The sequence below is a fragment of the Ceratotherium simum genome, chromosome 2 (genome assembly GCF_057802395.1).
Source record: "Ceratotherium simum simum isolate JZ-2026a chromosome 2, ASM5780239v1, whole genome shotgun sequence".
NCBI lineage: Eukaryota > Metazoa > Chordata > Mammalia > Perissodactyla > Rhinocerotidae > Ceratotherium > Ceratotherium simum.
The window spans coordinates 20,879,350-20,900,779 of NC_141901.1; the positions used below are offsets into that span (position 1 = coordinate 20,879,350).

The 21,430-nt window shown below is 35.5% G+C and overlaps 1 protein-coding gene across 5 annotated transcripts in view; it reads left to right on the plus strand.

Moving 5' to 3' along the window:
* HMCN1 (hemicentin 1) overlaps positions 1 to 21,430 on the plus strand; it is a 465,592-nt gene that overhangs the window by 374,776 nt on the left and 69,386 nt on the right. For all 5 annotated transcript variants that reach the window (XM_087439017.1, XM_004424923.3, XM_087439001.1 and 2 more), the window contains 12 exons: positions 3,744 to 3,940; positions 7,158 to 7,239; positions 8,631 to 8,767; positions 12,381 to 12,522; positions 13,562 to 13,706; positions 14,092 to 14,219; positions 14,749 to 14,905; positions 17,492 to 17,613; positions 17,818 to 17,982; positions 19,559 to 19,666; positions 20,107 to 20,244; positions 20,370 to 20,504. In XM_087439017.1, the coding sequence (XP_087295143.1) occupies positions 3,744 to 3,940; positions 7,158 to 7,239; positions 8,631 to 8,767; positions 12,381 to 12,522; positions 13,562 to 13,706; positions 14,092 to 14,219; positions 14,749 to 14,905; positions 17,492 to 17,613; positions 17,818 to 17,982; positions 19,559 to 19,666; positions 20,107 to 20,244; positions 20,370 to 20,504 (1,656 nt within the window). The remainder of the gene's footprint in view (positions 1 to 3,743; positions 3,941 to 7,157; positions 7,240 to 8,630; positions 8,768 to 12,380; positions 12,523 to 13,561; positions 13,707 to 14,091; positions 14,220 to 14,748; positions 14,906 to 17,491; positions 17,614 to 17,817; positions 17,983 to 19,558; positions 19,667 to 20,106; positions 20,245 to 20,369; positions 20,505 to 21,430) is intronic.

A 21,430-nucleotide genomic window follows, 5' to 3' on the forward strand; every position in this document is an offset into this window, starting at 1 on the left:
GTTTGTCCATCACCATATACATGGCTCCCTTCACCCCTTGTGCCCACCTCCCACCCCCATTGCCCCTGGTAACCACAATAAAGTTTCTCTGTCCATGTGTTGGTTTATATTCCACATATGAGTGAGATCATACACTGTTTGTCTTTCTCTGTCTGGCTTATTTCACTTAACATAATACCCTCCAGGTCCATCCATGTTGTTGCAAATGGGATGATTTTGTATTTTTTATGGCCGAATAGTATTGCATTGTGTATATATACCACATCTTCTTGATCCAGTCATCAGTTGAGGGACACTTGGGTTGCTTCCACTTCTTGGCTATGGTGAATAATGCTGCAATGAACATAGGGGTGCATAAGCCTCTTTGGATTGTTGATTTCAGGTTCGTTGGATATATTCCCAGTGATGGGATAGCTGGATCATAGGGTATTTCTATTTTTAATTCTTTGAGGAATCTCCATACCGTTTTCCATAGAGGCTGCACCAGTTTGCATTCCTACCAGCTGTGTATGAGGGTTCCCGTTTCTCCACATCCTCTCCAACATTTGTTATTTTTTGTCTTGGTGATTATAGCCATTCTAACGGGCATGAGGTGATATCTTAGTGTTGTTTTGATTTTCATTTCCCTGATGATTAGTGATGTTGAACATCTTTTCATATGCTTATTGGCCATCTGTATATCTTCTTTGGAGAAGTGTCTGTTCATTTCCTCTGCCCATTTTTTGACCGGGTTGTTTGTTTTTTTGTTGTTCAGTTGTGTGTGTTCTTTATATATTATGGAGATTAACCCCTTGTCAGATATATGTTTTGCAAATATTTTCTCCCAGCTGGTGGGTTGTCTGTTCTTCTTGATCTCGGTTTCATTTGTCTTGTAGAAGCTCTTTAATGTGATAAAGTCCCACTTGCTTATTTTTTCTTTACTTTCCCTAGTCTAGGTAGACATGTCATCCGAAAAGATTCCTTTATGACCAATGTCAAATAGTGTGTTGCCTATATTTTCTTCTATGAGTTTTATAGTTTCAGGTCTCACCTTCTGGTCGTTGATCCATTTTGAGTAAATTTTTGTGAATGGCGATAGCAGATGGTCAACTTTCATTGTCTTGCATGTGGCTGTCCAGTTTTCCCAACACCATTTATTGAAGAGGCTTTCCTTTCTCCATTGTATGTTCTTAGCTCCTTTGTTGAAAATTAGCTGTCCATATATGTGTGGTTTTATTTCTGGGCATTCAATTCTGTTCCATTGATCTGTGTGTCTGTTTTTGTACCAGTACCATGCTGTTTTGATTACTATTGCTTTGTAGTATGTTTTGAAGCTAGGGATTGTGATGCCTCCTGCTTTGTTCTTTTTTATTAGGATTGCTTTAGCTATTCGGGGTTTTTTGTTGCCCCATATGAATTTTAGTATTCTTTTTTCTATTTCTGTGAAGAATGTCATTGAGATTCTGATTGAGATTGCATTGAATCTGTAGATTGCTTTAGGTAATATAGGCATTTTAACTATGTTTATTCTTCCAATCCATGTGCATGGGATGTCTTTCCATTTCTTTATGTCATCATTGATTTCTTTCAATAATGTCTTGTAGTTTCATTGTTAAGGTCTTTCACCTCCTTGGTAAGATTTATTCCTAGATATTTTATTCTTTTTGATACAATTGTAAATGGTATTATCTTTTTGAGCTCTCTTTCTGTTAGTTCATTATTAGCATACAGAAATGCAACTGATTTTTGTAGATTGATTTTGTACCCTGCGACTTTGCTGTAGTTGTTGATTATTTATAATAGTTTTCCAATGGATTCTTTAGGGTTTTCTGTATATAAAATCATGTCGTCTGCAAATAGTGAAAGTTTCACTTCTTCGTTTCCTATTTGGATTCCTTTTATTCCTTTTTCTTGCCTAATCGCTGTGGCCAAAACCTTCAATACTATGTTGAACAAGAGTGGTGAGAGTGGGTAGCCTTGTCTCGTTCCTGTTCTCAGAGGAATGGCTTTCAGCCTTTCCCCGTTGAGTATGATGTTGGCTGTGGGTTTGTCATAAATAGCCTTTATTATGTTGAGGTAGTTTCCTTCTATACCCATTTTGTTGAGAGTTTTTATCATAAATCGATGTTGTATCTTGTCAGATGCCTTCTCTGCAGCTATTGAGATGACCATGTGGTTTTTATTCTTTGTTTTTTTGATGTGGTGTATCATGTTGATTGATTTGTGGATGTTGAACCATCCCTGCGTCCCTGGTATAAATCCCGCTTGATCCTGCTGTATGATCTTTTTAATGCATTGCTGTATTCGGTTTGCCAATATTGTTTTGAGAATTTTTGCATCTATGTTCATCAGCAATATTGGCCTGTAATTTTCCTTCTTTGTATTGGCTTTGTCTGGCTTTGGTAATGACGATGAGGAATTTTTATTTAATTCAGTAAACAGCATGGAGATGCTGAAATTTAATTTTAACCAAGAAATCTTGGATCAATGTAAAATGCACTTAAGAAAATGTATTTTGACAGCAATACATAAAATGGATGAAAATGAAAAAGAGGTCATGTGGGACAATGGTTAAGAAACTCTGGCTTCTTAATTATAATCTGAAAAGGAGTACAGATTTAATATATTATCTTTTTCCATAAAGGAGATGAGGGCTATAGGTAGAAATTTTTAGGAAGCAGAATTTAATAATAATACCAACAGCTGTAGTGGAGATTATAATAGTAATAACTTGTTTCAAACCCTTAATTGTAAAATAAAATGGATTCAGAAACACAAAAGAAATATATAGTTTATAGATTATCTCATTGAATCCTAACAATCCTATTAATTAAATAATAGTACTATCCTTATTTTAGAGATTTGCCCAAATCCACTAACCTAGTAATTCTTGGGCCCAGGATTCAAACTCAGGCTGTTTGACTCCAGATCCTCTGCTGTGAACCTCTCTTCTAAACTATGTGTCTGATTTAAAAAAAAAAAAAAAAAAAAAAAGGCTGATTCTTGGAGCTGTCCAACAGCAATTTTGGCTGCCTTGCGAAATAGTAACCTGGAAACATTCATAGAAAACTTGAATGATTGTTGTAAGGGAAATCTGTTTTAAAGGGATTCCTAAACTTGGAGATAGTTGGACTAAGAAACCTTAATGTTTCTTCTAAATGTTTAGATTCTTTAACATCCTCTTGAGAAAGGTAATTTAGAAGTATAAATAACAAAAAAGGAAATTATTCCTGCCCAAACATAACAAATGTGTTTTATGCAGAAATCATCTCCAACTGTAACTGTTTTTCTTCTGCTTAGTCATGTTTCCCCTTAAATTTCTTTATGGAAAAGATAATAGCAAAATTTCATAGCATTTGCCTATTGCTTTTCCAGAAAGAATAGGTATTTAAAAGGTGCAAAAATATTCAATATGTTTAAGTTCCTATCTTTAAGTTTAGTTTTTATTGTTTTACGATCTTCACAGTTAGGTGAGACTGCTCTAATTATGTGAATTCTAATTGCTGTGCTATAATGATCTTGTAATGGCTTGTCTTGTAATTTACTTCATGATCTATTATAGACATGATCCATCCCTTTTAAAATAATGCTGGTGACAAATGGCGATGATATCTAGGAATTATCATTTTGGTATCCTTGTTCCAATCAATTTATATCACATGAACATAAAGTTGAGTTTAATTTTCTTTTAAAAAGTTTCTTTAATCAGCACTATTTTATAAAACAAGTTTATTTTGTTATTGTTTCCAATTCTCTTTAAATAGAACCACCTCATATCAATGGATCTGAAGAAGCTGTAGAGATATCAGTGATTGTTAATAATCCACTTGAACTCACCTGCATTGCTTCTGGAATCCCAGCTCCTAAAATTACCTGGATGAAAGATGGACGGCCCCTTCCACAGATGGATCAGGTACAGGCTCTTGGAGGAGGAGAGGTTCTTCGAATAGCTAGTGCTCAGGTAGGTGTCAAAGTTTATACAATTATTTTATCCTAGGTTAAACTTCTCACTTACTGATATATGAGAAATGTTGGAGAATGATGTCTTTGAATCTGGATATATCACGGATCTCTGTAACTTTAGCAAAAGTAGGTTGAGTCTATGATCTGAGTGGTTGGGTAGATGCTTACAAGGTAACATGACTAAAAAGAAGTGGAAGTATAATATTAAACTCAGAATAAAGCGAGATACCTTCACATTAATTTTTGCAAGTTTTCACAGTGCTATAAGTGATAATATATTTCCTGAAGCTCTTATTTTGTGCCATGTAACCCTTTACGGAACTGGCAACAAAGCAATCCAACGTGCATATATAGGAGGTCTCAAAGAGCGCTTTCGATCTCCAAAATGAACTACCAGATATGAAAATCTGAAGAGACACAATTTTTCAAAAAATAATCAATTCAGTGAAATTGACTGTTCTTTTAGTTTGTGTTTAAGAAAGTTAATCTGAAATGTGAATATATTAAAGAGAAGTATGTCTGGGATGCCTTATTATAATAATCTTCTACTAACAAAGGCAAACTTGATGTTACGAATATTATCCATCTGTGCACTAATGCCCTTATCTGTAAACTGGGAATAAAAATAGTAATAATACTTAATTCAAACACTTGGGGATTTGGAGATAATCTAACATGATGTGCTTAGACTGGTGGCACAGGCGTGTGGTGATGCTAAAATAGAGTTAGATAGAATTGTTGTTGCTGCTGCTATTATTGTTGTTATAATCATCATTCATTTAAAAATAAAATAACAAATTATTTAATCATATTTTGTGTGCATTTTCACTGAGGAAAGAGGAGGGAAAAGGAGCTGGAAAAAGAGAGCTAAGGATTATAAATCATGTCAGTCCCGTGTTCAGCTCTGGGCTCTATCACACCCCTGACCCTCATGACTACTCTGTGAGGCAATGTCTTTATCCTCATTCTACAAATCCAGAAACAAACACAGAGAGATTAGGGACTCACCTGCCAAGTACTTACTGCTGCTCAAAGTAATGGAGCTGGATCTGGTTCAAAAGCCTAGCCAGTGGAACTCAGCGCAGTTCTTGTTTCTGACATCAAGGAAAACACACCTTCTAGTCCTGTCTTCTCTCTGTCAAACATTGCAATAACCCAGAGAAGACTCAGGTCAAACTGCTTACTGAATCAAAACCCCTGAATGTTATAATTACAACAGACCAAAAAGGAAGCAAAAGAAATTTGTAGCATAAGGAATAGCATGGAGACAGGAAAGTGTGTGGAATAGAATAATAAATATAAAGGAATCATGGTAAATAAAGCTTGAAAGGGAGATTAAGGCCACATTACAGTAGGTCTTAAATGCAAGAATGAAAAGTTAGATTATAACAAAACAAGACAAAGTTCTCATAGACCGTTAAATGGTGACCCACGTGTTCTAGCTATTATGGAGAATACAAACAAAATACATGAGACATTTCTCAGCCTTCAAAAAGTTTCCAGTTGTCGAGGAGAAATAAACTACACGTATGATAAGATTACAAAAAGAAACAACAAGAAAACCATTAAAAACATTATAGAAGTGAAAAATTAAATATTATCAAATCCCAATACCGCTCTGGGTTCTTCTGCTCCTCTGTTTTCAGAGCATTTTGTACATATCTCTGTTATAGCACTTACTAAATTGTATTTTACTTATCTGAACTTTGTCTTTTTGTGTATGTATCTATGACATATAGTTATGCTTGGCACATAATGGTTTCTTTGCAAATTCCAAATTGTGTGGTAGAGACAAGAGTTTCCTAAGATGTCTTCCATCAAATACTTGTTCTGTGATTATTTCCAAAGGGGAAAAAATTCTATGACCAAACAGGTTTGGAAAACTTGATATACTGTACCCTCCCCTCCTTTGTGAGCCGTAATGCTTGTCAACAACTCTGCAAAATCTTACTCTAAAGAAATCTGATTAACTATAATTTTTCAAACATCCTATTAACAGAACACACTGTAGAAAATGTGGCTGCAAATAATGACTGTCGATATCCAATGGCATAAGTTGTCAGGAAATATTTCTTGGAGGAGGCAAGATTTAGGAGTACTCGTTTGTGGTGATTGAAGTTTGGCTAAGTCAGGACAAGTGGAGGGGGCCATATCATTTGGGAATACACTGAGTTGGTAGAGAAGACTTGACTTTTAGAGGTTTTAAAGATATGATGACAAATTCAAAAGTTATTCTCTAGGCGATAGTACATCATTTTGAATTCTTAATTGAAGGACTATGTGAATGTCATTCTTCTAAAGTTGTATTTAAGTACTTTTCCAAACATACTGTTCTTAACATACTAGTCTTAAATTTTTTCAAAGGAGTTTTTGCAGCCTGCCAAAAAGTGTTTCCATAGCCTATAAAGTCAGTTTTGAATGTAAGAATTTAAAAATTCCCAGTATTCTAAGAGTGTTCAGTGAAAAGTGTTTTTTTTACTTTTCCAGAATACGTTTCTCACAGTAGTAAGATCATCTATTTTCCAGAGTATACTTTACACATACAGAAACATGACTTGTGTCTATACAATGTCAAACATATGAATGAAGACTAACACTTCCAGTGGAAGCTATGCGTGGGGGGTTTTAAAGAAATGTTTCTGGTTTTAGTCAGAAAATAGTAGATTTTGCTGTCAGTCTGACCTTATTTACAGCCAAATTACATAATATAAACCTTTTGTTTTACCATGTATACCAAAGGTAGAGTCAAAATATGGTAATAGTGTGCTTTATTTAAATAACCTGATATTTTGTTTGTTTATTTAATGTATTTTATTTTCTTCAGGAAGACTCCAATTCAACTGTTTAGTCTGCAATTTAAACCCATAAATATTTATTTCTTCAATAAATACTAACTAGTCTGTCATGTATGGTGCTGGGACCTATATGTATCTGCCTTTTCTGAGATCATTAAATATACCTAACATGCAAGCATTCTGAGATCAAATACTGAAATCCTGTTAAAACATAGATTTACGTTTAGAGATGCCAAGCAATGCTCTATATCAAAGTACTAATCACAAATGTTAAAACAGTTTATTAAATTTTTATGAGTGTGCTATCTTAATGATACCTTGCCTTTTGTGAGACTTTTATATTCATTCCAGTGGATATTTATTCTTGTCACCAAAACCAACATGTTAACATTGTGTAATTCACTTCTTTGTCTTTTGTAGGTGGAAGATACAGGAAGATATACATGTCTGGCGTCCAGTCCTGCAGGAGATGATGATAAAGAACATTTAGTGAGAGTGCACGGTAAATTTGGCAAAATGTCCTGCAGTCCATCACACGCTAATACCTAATTAGAGGCCTAGTTTGTGGAACGTGGGGTAACTCCATAGCACATCATAAGATATGTTTATGCATTAGGAAATATGTATTTTGCAAATCTGATTCTTATATTTGACTGATCAAGTGCTTTTCAGGAATAGTTCAGTGAATTTTTTTGTTATTTGTTTTATTCCTGCACAAATAATTCATAGTCAGTGATTTTAAAATCATAGAATATAAATTATGATAAAAAAGAAAATAAAAATCATCCATAATCTCACCACATAAAGATAAAACCTTTTTGCATATAAATATTTTGTCACAGAAATGTGATCATACAGTATATAATATTTAACTTGTTTTTTTATCTCAATGGTTTGATGTACATGTGTTAATGTCAAAAAAATATATACTTTTATGACATTATTTTTTAGTGATTGCATAGTATTCATTTTATGAATATGGATTTATTTATTTAATCCATTACCTATTTTTAGATATTTAAGGTCTTTCTATATTTTTACAAATATAAGCAACACTGTTATCGACATCTTTGTATGTACGTGTTGGCCTATTCCCTTAATTATTTTATTTTGATAAATTTCTGTGAGTACACTTCTTGGTTATACACACACACACACACACACACACACACACACACACATTTAAGGCCAAATTACCTTCTTTTAGAAAAGTTGGGCAATTAGACTCTGGCCAATACTATTTTGACATAGAAGTGGGAATTACTCTTTATGGAGAGGAACATTTAAAAAACTAAAGAGAAGATCTTTATCTCATTCTCATAGCCTAAATGACTAGGCAGTGCAGACTGGCATAATGTAGGAGTACTCCCCTCCCCCTGCCAGCCCTACACACAAATTAGACCTGCCATTAATTGACATGTAAATTGTGTATATAATTTGAGTCACATAAAAAAGATATATTTCTACATATTAATAAACATATATATGATTCTGTGTATTATGATGGACAGACCCTAATTTAGTAGTTTTAAAATCTGTTATTTTAAAGAGAAGATTATTACCAAATGTAGAACCTAGACAAGGAATCCCTTCTTTGTGCCTTAATTTTGTTACCTGTTAAATGGTGATAATAATGTGATTATATTACATTATTATCCTATCATTAATGTGGCTGTGGGAAGAATTTTATTCTTAATGTATGTGAAAGTACTAAGATAAAAGAATATTCCACTATTTGCAATCATTTGTACTGTAAATTGAATGAGTAATATTTTAAGTTTATGCCTCTTATTCTGTATAGCAGAAGTAACATTTGTTGAACACCTATGATAATCCAGATTATTTTACATCTCATTTATTGAAAGCCTTTGATATATTTGTTCTCACTCCCAGTACCCCCTAATATTGCTGGAACTGATGAGTCCCAGGATTTCACTGTGTTACGGAACAGACAGATGACATTGGAATGCAAATCGGATGCAGTGCCCCCACCTGTAATCACTTGGCTTAAAAATGGAGAACGGTTACAGGTAAATCTTGCTAAGTTCCACAGATTCGTTTTAAATCAGCTGTGGAGTCTTTGCTAGGTAGACAAAATCAAACAACCTCAGGTGGCTAGTTAGTCAACGTTGCAAGGGTGGGCAGAGGCTCCTTTAATCAGCCTTCTTCTTTTCTCAGCCTTTGCTGGGGTAGTTAATAGCTAGTTATGGGTCAAAAGACAGGTATTTTGATTTAGTCACCCTGTAAATTGGCCCAAGTATGTATCTCCTGGAGTCCGTGGATTAAAGTTGGATTTGAAACACTCGGCTATTTCTTTACTTGAGAGAGAAGAAACCTTCAGAATCTCAAAAGAACTGACATGTCCTGCCAAGTCTCTAGGGCAAACCTCTCCCTGAATTTCCCTGGTCTAAGCTTGGACCTCAGGACTGACCCCAAGGATCTGTGCAATACCCTTGGATACCAGGAGTCTAGGACTGGAATCCTTGAAGAACACAGTTACTGGCTCTCTAACACTTCCCATGCTCAGGTGACAACTGTCTGCTGCCGTAAGTGTTACAGCCCAGGATTCTAAATTGCCTTTTAGGGTTGGCTCAAAGCCTTGACTCTGAATGCTCTGATTGTCCTTATCCTAGTAGTTACTTCCTTTTATTTCCTCCTTTGTTCTTCCTCATCCTGTTAGTAAACCTATCGTGGTACACTGTGCCTAATTATTAAAGGAGATTATGTCCCCTAACACCTAAGGCAGAAAGACTTCCACTACCACCAAACCACACTAAACACGAAACACAGAGAGACTGGATTAACTGAGAGTTGCTTACATGTTAAATCACCTGCATATCACTTAACCCTCCCATGCCTCAGTTTCTCTGTTTATTGTATGCCTACTGTAATGCTAGGCACTATGATTGCTACTAAGAGTCTAGACCCTCAAAGAGTTCACAGACTACGTGAAAAGATACAGAAGTAAATCAAAGATGATAGAATGGATACTACTGATAAATTGTATGATTAGAGGGATGTACAGCATTTTATGGAAACAGAGAGAAGAAGTAACCCAGACTGAAGGGTAAGGAAGAGCCCGGGGGAGCCTCTTGGAGAGGGTGAGTTCAGTTGTAAATGATGGGTAGATGCTGGGTGAGAAAGAAGAAGGGGATTCTAGTAATAGGTAATGGCATTTACAAAGCCATTGTAGAAAAATGAATGCCACTGTTCCAGGAACTGCAAGTAGCCTAGTATGGCTGAAGTAGACCTTGATTTTAATGATTTTGGTGATTCCTCATAGATTTCAGGATTCAGGTTAAACTGCCCAGCTTAGCTCACAAAGACCTTCGTGCTCTGTCTTTTCCTCCGTAGTCTTGTCTCCCATGTGTGCATTTCATTCTAGACCATTAGATATTCAGATAGGGACTGAGTGAATGTTGATGATAGAGAAGTTCAGGCTAATGCCAAATATGACCAAATCATGTTAGTACTGGGACAGGACGAGTTCGACAGTTATGGGAAAAAAGGTGAATTCAGTTTTAAATATTTTAAGTTTGAATTATTTATATATTATCCAAGTGGAGATTCTAAAAAACACTAAGAAATATGGGTCCATGTTTCATCAAAAACATCTTTGATTTGGTAGTCCTCGATGGAATAACCTGTTGTTGAAGCCCGAGTTTTGCATGAGATCGACCAGAAAACATACAGTGTGAGAAGACCTATAAAAGAGAATAAAGCCTAAGGCAACACTGAAAATTACAACCTGAACAAAGGAAGAAGAGAAAATGAATGGAGCTGAGAAGGACTCAGAGAGAGAGGATTAAACATAGGAGACTGGTGTACTAAAAGCCAAGGAAAACAGAGGACATGGTTAACAGAGTCCATGTTAAGATGCAGATTAAGTTGTGTCTGTTGGCTTTGGCAACACTTAGAGAAGTGGTTAAAGATCTGAACAGTGGTTCTTCTATAGAGCAATCAAGGTAGAAGACAGGTTGCAGTTTTTGGGGGAGTTAAGGAAGAAAAGAAGGTGGAAATAAGTATGGACTGTTCTTTAAATATAAAAGACATTTGTATATGTTTATTTACTGAAAGAAAGAGATTGAAAATATAGGAGAGACAAAGAGAAGTTGATAGGACAAAATGTGTTGGATGGGGAAGGCATGGGACCCTGGTCACAGGTGAAGAGATTAGCCGTGGACAGAAGGGCTGACCTTTTTCCACAGAGATGGGAAAATAGAAAGGAAGGTTGCATTCATATGCAAGGTGGGAGGAGGAGAGAATTGCAGGCACAGGGCTTTGGTTTTCTCAGTGGAGTACGAAGTAAGGTCATCAGCTGAGGATGAGGTTGTGTCTGAGGAAAGAAGTCAAATTTGGAAGAATCATGGTGGTAAAGGTAAAGAGAACCAGAGAAAATTGTAGTGAAACTTAATAAGTTAGCAGAACTTACTGATGTTCATGGAAGAAAGACATTATAAGAATCAACTCTGAAATTTTTTATTAGCCTAAAACCCTGCTATACTCATGTAAAAATTAAAAATTAAAATGTTTTACAGAACTTATCATATATGTTTAAGAAATCACTTATTCTCATCAAAGGTAACAAAATTTTATCACTAATAGCCCTTATAGCAATGAAAAGCCTAGAGAAAATGTATGGACTTTTAAAAGGACCTGAATTGCATATTTTAGTGTGAACAACTTTTTTCACTAGATGTATCTATCTGAGACAGAGCCCATATGGTAGAAAAATCTTATTTGGGTCCTTCCTGAAGTACTTCCATCTTAGGCACAGCCGGAAAATACCAGTCTTTGATGCTACCTGGCATTTTTTAATGATTATGAACATCAAGCATTTTAATTTATACAAAATTATTTGTTTACATCTATTTCCCCAATTGGGCTTAATAGCAGAGATTAGGTTTCATTGTCTCTATATTTTCTTGTGTCCCATGCCTGGACACAAAATAAATGCTTAACAAATATTTATAGACTAAAATCATTTATTTACTTGTTAAAAAAATGTTAAAGGATAATTGTTTCCTACAAGATAACCAAAGTTAATTTATTAGTCAGGAAGCTTTAGCTGTAAGTGACAGAATTCAAACTCAAATCAACTTAAATGAAAAGAAAACGATATTTATTAGCTACAGTAATTGGTGAACTTAGGCTTCAGGCATTACTAGATACAGAGGCTCTAAACATGTAATCAAGTGTCCGTGTCCTTCCTCCGAATCTCAGCTCTGCTTGCTTCGTCTTAGATTCAAAGCAGCCTGTCCCCACGTGGTAATAAGACTGCCACCAGGCTTATGTCATCCTCACTACCATTGATTCCAGTAAAAAGAGCAAGCTTTATTCCCCAACACTAACAGCAAAGTCCTGCGGGAGGCTCTGATGGGCCCAGCTTGAGTCACTTGCCCATCCTTGAGTGGATCATTGTGGCCAGGAGAGCTGGGGACATTGATTGTGCCCTTGCCTTAACCATACACATACAAATAGTTCTCAAGGGTTTTTGACACCGGGATAATGGTAGAGGGAGCAGACAAAGCCTGCTGGAAGACAGGCACTCTATAGTTCACTATAGTTACTTTGATGTTATAAAATAATATTTTATTCCCTTTTCCTGACATTTTAATGGTAAATTTTACTTGCTGAATCCAGGGAACACCTCGAGTACGAATCCTGTCTGGAGGGAGATACTTGCAAATTAATAATGCAGATCTAGGTGATACAGCCAATTATACCTGTGTTGCCAGCAACATTGCAGGAAAGACTACAAGAGAATTTATTCTCGTTGTCAATGGTAAGAAAAATTAAGCGTTGTTTCACAATTTAAAAATTTAGCCAAGGGCATTCAAAGAGATGATAACCTTTTTGTTTTTTTGATCATACTAAATGAATTCTTGTGGTTATCTTATTTCTTTTGAAAAATACAACATGTAGTATTTGTATTATAGCTATATTCAAACTAACTTGATTTAAAAAATAATAATTAAAGGTACATTATTCTATCTTAGAGGATAATATATGTCCAATTGTTATCAGCATATCCTGATGTTTTGTGTCATTCCGATTAGAGTCATTGAGGAAGTTAATGCACTCAATTTCCAGATGACAAGTGACCCATTACTTAGTTCACCTTTATTGATGTTGATGTATGAGTATATATGTGCTAGACAAAGACTGCCATAGGAATGTAATTTCTCAAATATAAAATCTAAACATTAAAATTTGCCAAATTTCAGCAAGATAATATACTTTTCCCCAAAACAGTTCCTTTGGATTTTTAATAGATGAAATTTTACAGGATATTAGGTGACCCATACAACTAATATCTCTAATACTGAAATTAAAATTCAAGTTTTCTATTCCCATATGAACTCAATGATTAAAAAATACATGCTCTGAGACTTGCATGATTAATCACAGATGTGCTTTTTGTTAAAACGGTTCGTGTTCTGTTCTTTATTTAAAGTGAAGTTATTCCAGTGTTAACATTCTCTGACCATTATTTGGCCAAAGAGAAATAAGAAATACCATCTTTAATTTGCATCAGACCAGAGCTGATTTTTATTCAAGCCTCTCTCATAGAAAGCCAGATTTCACAGACCGTAAAGGAGATTTAAAATCCCCTTTCCCCATCTACTCTTTATTTTTAAACACAAAGTATCTTGAGTAAGACTTCATGAATTAAACCGCAATTCTGTTTATACTAACCTGAATTAGCTGTAGGCAAAGCTATACATTTGTCTCAAAGCTCACCTTGCATTACCTCTTCAGAGTCTTAGGTCAGGCTATGTTATTAATATAAATGAAGTTTTCCACATGTATCTCTTGTGCAGTTCCTCCAAACATAAAGAGTGGCCCCCAGAGTCTTGTCATTCACTTAAATAAGTCAACTGTATTGGAATGCTTTGCCGAAGGTGTGCCAACCCCAAGGATAACCTGGAGAAAGGATGGAGCTGTTCTATCTGGGAGTCATCCGAGGTAACAATTCTGGAAAAGAATGAAAAATACTGTAAGAACTGAAATATAAATCTTTAAATCTTTTTTCCAATGCATTATTTTTGTCTTGTTATATTTAGAATTAGTCTTTTTATCTTCATACAAGAATCAAAATATAGTATTTTAAAAGCATAATTCCTAAGGCTATATCCAAAACATAATGATTATAATCCATCCAAGATCACAAACCCATCTCCTATGCACCTTTGCAGAATATCTGTTTTTTCCACTAAGAGTATTGTAAATTTCTGAAGCAGGAAAAAGACTAAAAATGAATTTAACTAAGTCTTTAAAAATGCTCTCAGTCAAAATCTGAGTAATCAGAAAAGGCTGATTCAGGGGACTTTACTTGTGGTCTTTCTTGTAGATACTCCATCTTGGAAAATGGATTCCTTCACATCCAGTCAGCACACGTCACTGATACTGGGCGATATTTGTGTATGGCTACCAATGCTGCTGGAACAGACCGCAGGAGAATAGATTTACAGGTCCATGGTAAATATACTTTTATGAACAACATCCAACCTTTGAGTGAAATGTTCTTGGATAGCCTAAAGCAGTGAGGTCATAAAAACTTTGATATCCAGGGCTATTTAAATGTTTATCACACTATATGATGAACAGTCAAGTCAAGACCCATGTTTTCTCCTCCTTATGGATAGCGCCATCACAGCACTATTTAAATTCACAGAACCGGGCCGGCCCTGTGGCTTGGTGGTTAAGTGCGTGCGCTGCGATGCTGGTGGCCCGGGTTCAGATCCCGGGTGCGCATCGAGGCACCGCTTCTCCGTTCATCCTGAGGCCGAGTCCCACATACAGCAACTAGAAGGATGTGCAGCTATGACATACAACTATCTACTGGGGCTTTGGGGAGAAAAAATAAAATAAATAAATTCACAGAACCTTATTGTGTTCCTAACTATGAGGCAAGTTACCAATGATTAATTTCAGTTAGGCAGAAATACGTGAAATGGCATACTATTTGCTGAATGTGTTTCCCTCTTATTTGATGGCTTTGTTTCAGTTCCTCCGTCTATTTCTCTGGGTCCTACCAATATAACTGTAACAGTAAATGTTCAAACCACTCTGACTTGTGAGGCTACTGGGATACCAAAACCATCAGTCAACTGGAGAAAAAATGGGCAGCTTCTTAATGTGGATCAAAATCAGAACTCATACAGGTAAGGAATAATTTAATTGAAAAATCCCACCTTCTATTTAGAAACATATTTTTTAAAGGAATTAACGTTTGAACTCTATCAATGGGGACTACAAATAGATAAAGTATGAAGAATTAGCTAGTATGTTGAGAAGATGTTTTTTCTTGATATGAAACTTGTTTTTCAATCTAAAATCCTTTTCTGAATTACAGATGCAACTTTTCTATCCGTAAGCCCTGTGGATGACTGTCAGTGAGGTCTACAGGAGTAGATTTCTGTTCTGCTTTATTTTTTAAGTACTTTTTGGAATTTTATAAAGACAAAGGATGAAAACATCATTTGGTGTAAAAGAAAAACTATTCTATAAAAATAGTAGTACAAGCTTTAGTTGTAGAATAGAAATCAAATTTTATACCTTGAAATACAACTTAGGTATTTGGCAGCATGTGTGGGAAGGAAAAACAGCCTTTTCTCCAATTTTTTGCATTCCTCCGCCTTTACTACCATAGCTCATAATATGACAGTGTATTTTTTTTTATGGATGTCTTAATAGTTTATAACATTGTGAAATTTTGGTTGTACATTTTTGTTTGTCAATCACCATATATGTGTCTCCTTTCACCCCTTGTGACTACCCCCCACCCCCATTGCTCCTGGTAACCACCATCCAGTTTTCTCTGTCCATGTGTTGGTTTGTATTCCACATATGAGTGAGATCATACGGTGTTTGTCTTTCTCTTTCTGGCTTATTTCACTTAACATAATACCCTCCAGGTCCATCCATGTTGTTGCAGATGGGATGATTTTGTCTTTTTTATGGCTGAGTAGTATTACATTGTATATATATACCACATCTTCTTGATTCAGTCATCAGTCGAGGGACACTTGGGTTGCTTCCACTTCTTGGCTATAGTGAATAGTGCTGCAATGAACACAGGGGTGCATAAGCCTCTTTGGATTGTTGATTTCAGGTTCGTTGGATATATTCCCAGTGATGGGATAGCTGGATCAAAGGGTATCTCTATTTTTAATTTTTTGAGGAATCTCCATACCTTTTTCCATAGAGGCTGCACCAGTTTGCAGTCCTACCAGCTGTGTATGAGAGTTCCCGTTTCTCCACATCCTCTCCAACATTTGTTATTTTTTGTCTTGGTGATTATAGCCACTCTAACAGGCGTGAGGTGATATCTTAGTGTTGTTTTGATTTTCATTTCCCTGATGATTTGTGATGTTGAACATCTTTTCATATGCCTGTTGACCATCTGTATATCTTCTTTGGAGAAGTGTCTGTTCATTTCCTCTGCCCATTTTTTGACCGGGTTGTTTGTTTTCTTGTTGTTCAGTTGTGTAAGTTCTTTATATATTATGGAGATTAACCCCTTGTCAGATATGTGTTTTGCAAATATTTTCTCCCAGCTGGTGGGTTGTCTATTCATTTTGTCCTTGTTTCATTTGTCTTGCAGACGCTCTTTAATCTGAAGTCCCACTTGCTTATTTTTTCTTTAGTTTCCCTAGTCTGAGTAGGCATGTCATCCAAAAAGATTCCTTTATGACCAATGACAGTGTATGTTTTTTAAAGTCTAATCTTTAAATCACTAAGAATTTCTGATGCTTTAGATGAGCATCATTTCTGGAGTCTCAGTTAAGTTAATAGATAGATATCTTGTCCAAGGATTTGCCATTGTACTAAAAACAAATGTTCTTATAGATCTACTTTGACAAAAACCACTTCTGATACATCAGGAGATATGAAAATAAAAGTGTTTCACTTGAAATTCTATTGCTTCTCTCTCTTTCCCACCCTTTTAATCTTTTGGCATTGGGAGTTTAGTGACTTTAAATTATACACCATGTGGAAAATGTACAATGGCCTTGAATAAAAAAACATGTCAAATATGTCCCAATTAAATCAAATCATTTCTATTCTATCAGTATATAATTTGAAGTTAAAAAATAGATATTCTTATTTAAATTTACTTTAAATAATATATGTGTATATACTAAACCTACTAAACATTTAAAGTGACCCAGATCACTTTAGTTTTGAATTGGTTAGAAGTTAAGGAAAAGACTGACTGATATAAGTACTATGCATCTCCAAGTTATTCAACACATGTAAGGAGACATGTGAAGTAGGGAAAGGTACAGGACAGACAGACTTGTAGTTACCCATCTGTCGATGGAAATAATCAAATACGAACCTACAAAGTTCTTGTGAAATTTAGAGATAATTTATGTGAAGTATTTGGGATGATGCCAGGAATGTATTTGATGCTCAGTAAACAGTAGTTATCGTCCGTGTACTGTATTTCACCTTGGAAAACATGGTTGATCATGATATAAGCATTCAGAAAATGCAAGATTCCCTCTTCAGGCAATCTTTCCATTCAGCTGCTTCCTGTAAATATCAAGGTTGGGACCCTATTAACCCACTGCCATATAAACTTAAAGTCTGATACATGAAGTATCAGAGAAATGATGCTCATTATAACCTGAGGAAAGAGTTCCATTTCCCTCAATTCACAACAAGTTATCATGCTGAACCAACTGGAAACATTTATGAAAACTGATGTATGGGACCTCAGTGCTTTGAAATCTCTCTTCTAGGCTCCTTTCTTCAGGTTCACTAGTAATTATTTCCCCTTCTGTGGATGACACTGCGACCTATGAGTGCACTGTGACAAATGATGCTGGAGAGGATAAGAGAACTGTGGATCTCACTGTCCAAGGTAGAACTGGCTTAGTATGTGGATTGAAAGTTATTATAATGATATCCATTTATCATTCCACTACCTCATAAGGGAGATTCCTTTTCCACTTACCTAATATTCACTTTCATTGTAGAGAGAGAATGATGTATGATAAAGCTTTGGAAATCTGTAAAGGTTGGAAACATGTAGTTTTCTCTCTTTTTGTTGTTATTGTTGCTTTAGTTCCACCTTCCATAGCTGATGAGCCTATGGACTTCCTAGTAACCAGACACGCCCCAACGGTAATTACCTGCACCGCTTCAGGAGTTCCATTTCCCTCAATTCACTGGACTAAAAATGGTATAAGACTGCTTCCCAGGGGAGACGGCTACAGAATTCTGTCCTCAGGTAAGACCAAGCTCGGTGATTACACATCTGTTGATTGGATTAATTGTTAATGGATGGCCTTCCCTGGCTTTTTGTTGCACCAGAATAAAAGAATAAAATACATCTGCATTCCTGGACCTAGGCATCTGGAAAAAATGCTATTAGAGTGGAAAGAGGAACTAGGAAAAGGAAGAGAAAAAAAAAATCTAGAAACAAAATAACAAATAATATCTAAGACTACTCTGAGTATAATAAGCATAATCACTGGGATTCTATGTGCATATTTACTAAACGGACGGTTTAACAAGTTCACAGGTTGCCTTTGAGTGAACCACACTTCTTCCATTGGCCAAAGAGAATGTCCATTCATGTAACAGACATTTAATGCCTAAAATAGGCTATAGACTCCACTAAGTTTCTGAGGATATAAAATGAAGACAAGGTTCTTGCTTTCAAGGTTTTTATAATTTAGCAGGTAAGGGTAACAAGTGCTATGACAGATAATTTTTGAGGGTGGTGGTAGCTATCATTTACAAAATTTAAGTATTGAAAAATTTATAGTATTGAAGAGAAAAAAATTATTCACCTAAATGAAAGTATAGGTGATTCACATTCGTGTTTCTGAAAACTCATCCTGCATTGGGGAGGTGCCCTGGAGATAAACTAAAGTAGCAACTAACATCCTGGGGCTTTATGAGTGTGTGCATATTATTCTAAAAGAATTTATTTCCTCAGTAGAAGGGAAATAATGGAAGATTTGTTCTCAGAATGAAACTTGGCTTTTAAAGCAAAGTATTTTGGCTGTCTCAGAAACCTATATAGATTGCTAGCAATTAAAATCATAAAATATAAATTAACTACCCTTCAGCACAAAGTATTGTGCTAAGAACAGTTTGGAACTTTCTCAGAATGTTAGAGTTACCATATGACCTAGCAACTCCATCCCTAGGTGTCTACCCGTGAGAAATGAAAACATATGTCCAGACAAAGATTTGTATGCAAATGTTCATCCAACATTATTCACAGTAGCCAAAAAGTAGAAACAATTCAACTGTCCATCAACTGGTGAATGGATAAACACAATGTGGCATATCCACACAATGGAACAAAATATTGACCCATGCTACAACAGATGAAACTCAAAAACTGCTCACAGTGAAAGAAGTCAGACACAAAAGACTTCTATATGATTCCATCTATATAAAATGTTCAGAAAAGGCAAATATATAGAGACAGAAAGTAGATCAGTGATTGCCTTGGGCTGGGGTTGGGAGTGAGGAGTGACTGTAAATGGTATGAGGTTTCTTTTGGGGGTAATGGAAGTATTCTAAAAGTAGATCGTGGTGATGATTGCTCAACTCTGTAAATGTACCAAAAATTATTGAATTGTACATTTAAATGCATAGATTTTACGGTATGTAAATTTCACCTCAATAAAATTGTTAATAATTATTAAACGTACTGTGCTAGGCACTTCAGGGGTTACAAGTATGAATATAAGCCAAGCACCACTGTGCTATGGGGACAAAAACACAAAAACCAGAGAGACATAGTTTATTGAACCAGAAAACAGGGATGCACTATGCTTTGTTTTTAGGAGCAATTGAAATATTTGCCACTCAGTTAAACCACGCTGGAAGATATACTTGTGTTGCCAGGAATGCAGCTGGTTCTGCACATCGACATGTGACCCTTCATGTCCAGGGTATGTGAGGTTTTTTTGCTCATTAAAAGCTTGCTGTGGTTTTTTTTTTTTTAAGTCATGTTTATTCTTGAAAGGTGGTACTGTCTAGAGCTATGAACCACAGTAATTTCTTGGGGATATGAAAGCTTGGTAGTTATTCTTCAATAGACTAAAGAAAACACACAGATGACGAACCACAGAGAACAACCCCCAAATTATTTTTCTTCCTGAATTTTTATAGTCTATGCCTACTTATAGTTTTCTAATGGAGTTCTAATGGAAACTGGCTATAGTAGCAAAACCCTAAAAATGTAATATGGCCCATATTCTCTTTTCCCTGGGACATCAAGTCACTAATGTTTTGGAATTATAAATTTGGTCATGTTTAACCTCATGACTACTACAGACATTTCTGCCACTAACTAATATCATTCCTTATTGCTGTTGATTGATTCTTATAGAGCCTCCCATCATTCAGCCTCAGCCCAGTGAACTAGAAGTCATTCTCAACAATCCCATTTTATTACCATGTGAAGCAACAGGGACACCCAGTCCTTTCATTACTTGGCAAAAAGAAGGTATTAATGTCATCGCTTCAGGTACCTACTGCTGTTTCTATCAAGAAAATCATGGCAAATCAGTGTTTTATAATTCAGAAGTCAATATGATTTGTTTTAATGAAGATATAATTTCTTCTCATTCTGCTTTTGTAACTGTGATGTAGGCAAAAGCCATGCAGTTCTTCCTAGTGGTGGCTTGCAGATCTCCAGAGCTGTACGAGAGGATGCTGGTACTTACATGTGTGTGGCTCAGAATCCAGCTGGTACAGCCTTGGGCAAAATTAAGTTAAATGTGCAAGGTACCTAAATAATAAATCTCTATGTCTTTATTGCAAAGATGCTTGTAACAGTGTATACCAAAATTCATATATCTAAATTAATGATGCCACTGTACTTCTCAACATTCTTGATTTACATTATCTTATTCGCTTTTCCATTACACTTATGAAGAAGAAAATTCAGTGTTTTAGGAGATTTTTTTTTGCATTGTTTGTATGAGAAAACTGAGGCATCTCATCATATTTTGAACTTCTATGAACCTCCGTTTGGTACTCTGTTTCACTGTAGCACGTAGTTAAGGTGATGTTTAAAACCGTTCTCTCCATAATACTACTTTAGATACATTACAAAACACTAGATTGTAATGTCCACTTGAAAAACAAATCATAATTGCAGTTAAACCAACTTGATGGGAAAAAATGATTTTAAAGACACAGCAGGGTTTTTTTTTTCACATTTAACTGATATTTTCTTGATCTAATTTTTGTATCTTACATGCATTGCTTTTGTGAATGAAAAAGTGACCTAAAAATAGGTTCTGAGCTACTGAATTTGCATTAGTTGATTTTGAATTTCCTTATAATGTAATTTTCCTCTGGTAAATTAAAGACTATAGTAAAAAGCTCACTTACCTGCAGATTGTAAATCTAATTTCTTTGTATTTTTCAACAAATATTTATTGGGATAATTAAGTGGAAATACATTGAACATTACAGACATGATCCTTCCCTTATGGTGTGGAGAAGGAATAAACTAAACTACCAAATAAATGAAATAATTATAAAATCTGACAAATGCCATGCAGAGGAAGAACAAAAAGCTAAGATGGAGAATAATGGGGAAATGTGGGGACCACTTTAGATTAGTGGTTAGTATAGGCTTCTCTGAGGGGGTACCGTTTAAGCTGAGACCTGAATGATGAGCTAGGATAAGCCATGTAAAGGTG